The sequence below is a fragment of the Octopus bimaculoides genome, chromosome 29 (genome assembly GCF_001194135.2).
Source record: "Octopus bimaculoides isolate UCB-OBI-ISO-001 chromosome 29, ASM119413v2, whole genome shotgun sequence".
NCBI classification, from domain to species: Eukaryota; Metazoa; Mollusca; class Cephalopoda; order Octopoda; family Octopodidae; genus Octopus; species Octopus bimaculoides.
In genome coordinates this window covers 3,975,374-3,977,547 of record NC_069009.1, presented here as the reverse complement: position 1 = coordinate 3,977,547, position 2,174 = coordinate 3,975,374, and the positions used below count along the sequence as shown (strand labels likewise).

Sequence of the window (2,174 nt, the reverse complement as noted above, 5' to 3'; positions counted from 1 at the left end):
ATATATATATATGTATGTATGTATGTAAAAAGGTTGAATTAAATTTCGTCCTTTAATTTGGAGGATTCCAAAAAGATTTCTAATATAGTTTCTTCTGATTTCGCTGGTAGTTTATTGGCGTGAGTATGCGAATATGAAAATAATACTTGTATATGGTGTGCTGTGAATTTATGGAAAGGAATCCGATAAACTCCAATAAATGTGTTAAAAATGGAGAAAAGAGGAATTTGAAATGTAAGAGAAACGATTGTCTGCATGAATTAAAATTCTCTTACATTTCAACTTCTTCTTTTCTCCATTTTTTAACAAATTTGTTGGGATTTATAGGATTCCATTCCATTAATTCACAACACACTGTATACACACACACATTAATATATGTGTATATATATATATGTTATATGTTCATATCTATGTGCATGCATAGGTATACGTATATATGAATACATCTTCACTAGTAGTACTATTTCGTTAAGCGCATCTACTAAGCAGTATGAACTGTGTTTAAGGCACATACGCACAGCGTGTATCACTCCGCTATAGACACTGTTTGTAAACATGTCAAATAAAGTAAACGCGTAGAAACATAACGATGCCTTCAGTGAGTTGTTTATTATCCCACAAAGAACAAAAGAATACATAACAATATATATGTATATATATATGAAAAGACTGTCTTCTTTCCTACTCTTTCCGCAGACATCGACGAATGTGCTCAGAACAATGGAGGTTGCAACCATATTTGTGTGAATTCACCCGGAAGTTTTGAGTGTGTGTGCTACAAAGGATTCATATTGGAAAACAAAACCCATTGCGACGGTAGGCATACAGAATTTTCCTTTCAAATTTCCAACGAATAGTAACGTACGATGGATAATTGTCATCTCATTACAACGGTTTTTTTTTTTTTAATAGCAGAATGAGAACATTACACCATTATAAACGACCGTAATTATCAAATGAGAAGTAATTTTACAAAACAAAAGAATACCCCACGTATACAGCAGGGATTTATGTGTCTGTCGAAGCCAACTATGAAATGGGAGAATGACCGACAATGTTGACCGTTTAATTTAAGAATGTATTTCTTGAAAGTGTGTAAATGATATCTAAAGTCAGTGACTCTGCCGGGAAGGAGTCTGCTAGACTCGATCATGGGCAGGAGATAATTTATTACAGTACGCAATAAGTAGTGGTAAGTAGAAGTCATAAAACAATTAAGGATAAGGGAAAGAGGGGAAGATAAATAAATCAAACGTAAGGGTGAAAGAAAAGAAAAGAAAAACAAAAATAAAAGCATACGAGCTGATCGGGTATAGGGACGGGGTATAGGAATCTCTAGCTAATGGTAAATGATCATGGGTGTAGTATAGGAAAACACAGAAATTTTGAGGAATCCAGTGGATATTGGTTGATTAAATTAATAATGGGTGCAGAGATTTATATATCTAGTTTTATTCTATTTCTGTTTTCCTTATTATGAATATATATATATACATATATATATATATATATATAAAACACAAGATGTTTGTGTGTGTGTGTACGTGATGTGGGTTATGCACGTCCACAAATTAGCACGCATGTCGCTCCAATTTTAGGAGGACATTGTTCATGACTCTATCTGTGTTTTTGTCAACTTTTTCTCACAGAGGCACCCGCGTATAGTTGTAAAAATCGATAAACTTTTACCAATTTTGAAGTTTGTTGACTTGGCGAAGTCAAATCTGTGCGTACGCGCGTGAAGGAGAGAGAGAGAGAGAAAGAAAGAGAGGGAGAAAGAAGGAAAGAGAGGGAGAAAGAAAGAGAGAGAAAGAAAGAAAGAGAGAGAGAGAGAAAGAAAGAAATAGTGTGTTTGTGACAAGGGGAGAAACAGAGTGTTTGCCAAGCGTCTAAAAAAAAAAAATGAAACAGTGGAAGAGGGAGACAAAGCGTATTAGGAAAGAAAATGTAGCTGAGGAAGACAGAGTAAAATGCATTTGTTTTCTTAAACATGAGATATAGTTTCAAATAGAAGATGTTTTTGAAAGACACTATATTCTATAATAAGATTATATATACTTTCTCACACAACAATTCAAATATATTTATTTTAAATCGTTCATCTTTCTCCCCCCACCTCTCACTCTCACACATACGCACATATACTACTTTGGGAGCGAAAGACTTTTGTT

The 2,174-nt window shown here is 33.9% G+C and overlaps 1 protein-coding gene across 1 annotated transcript in view; it reads left to right on the top strand.

Annotated features, from left to right (window-relative positions):
• Positions 1-2,174, top strand: part of LOC106867479 (signal peptide, CUB and EGF-like domain-containing protein 1) — a 22,966-nt gene that overhangs the window by 13,033 nt on the left and 7,759 nt on the right. The window contains exon 5 of the mRNA XM_014912363.2: positions 700-819. Coding sequence (XP_014767849.2) covers positions 700-819 — 120 coding nt within the window. The remainder of the gene's footprint in view (positions 1-699; positions 820-2,174) is intronic.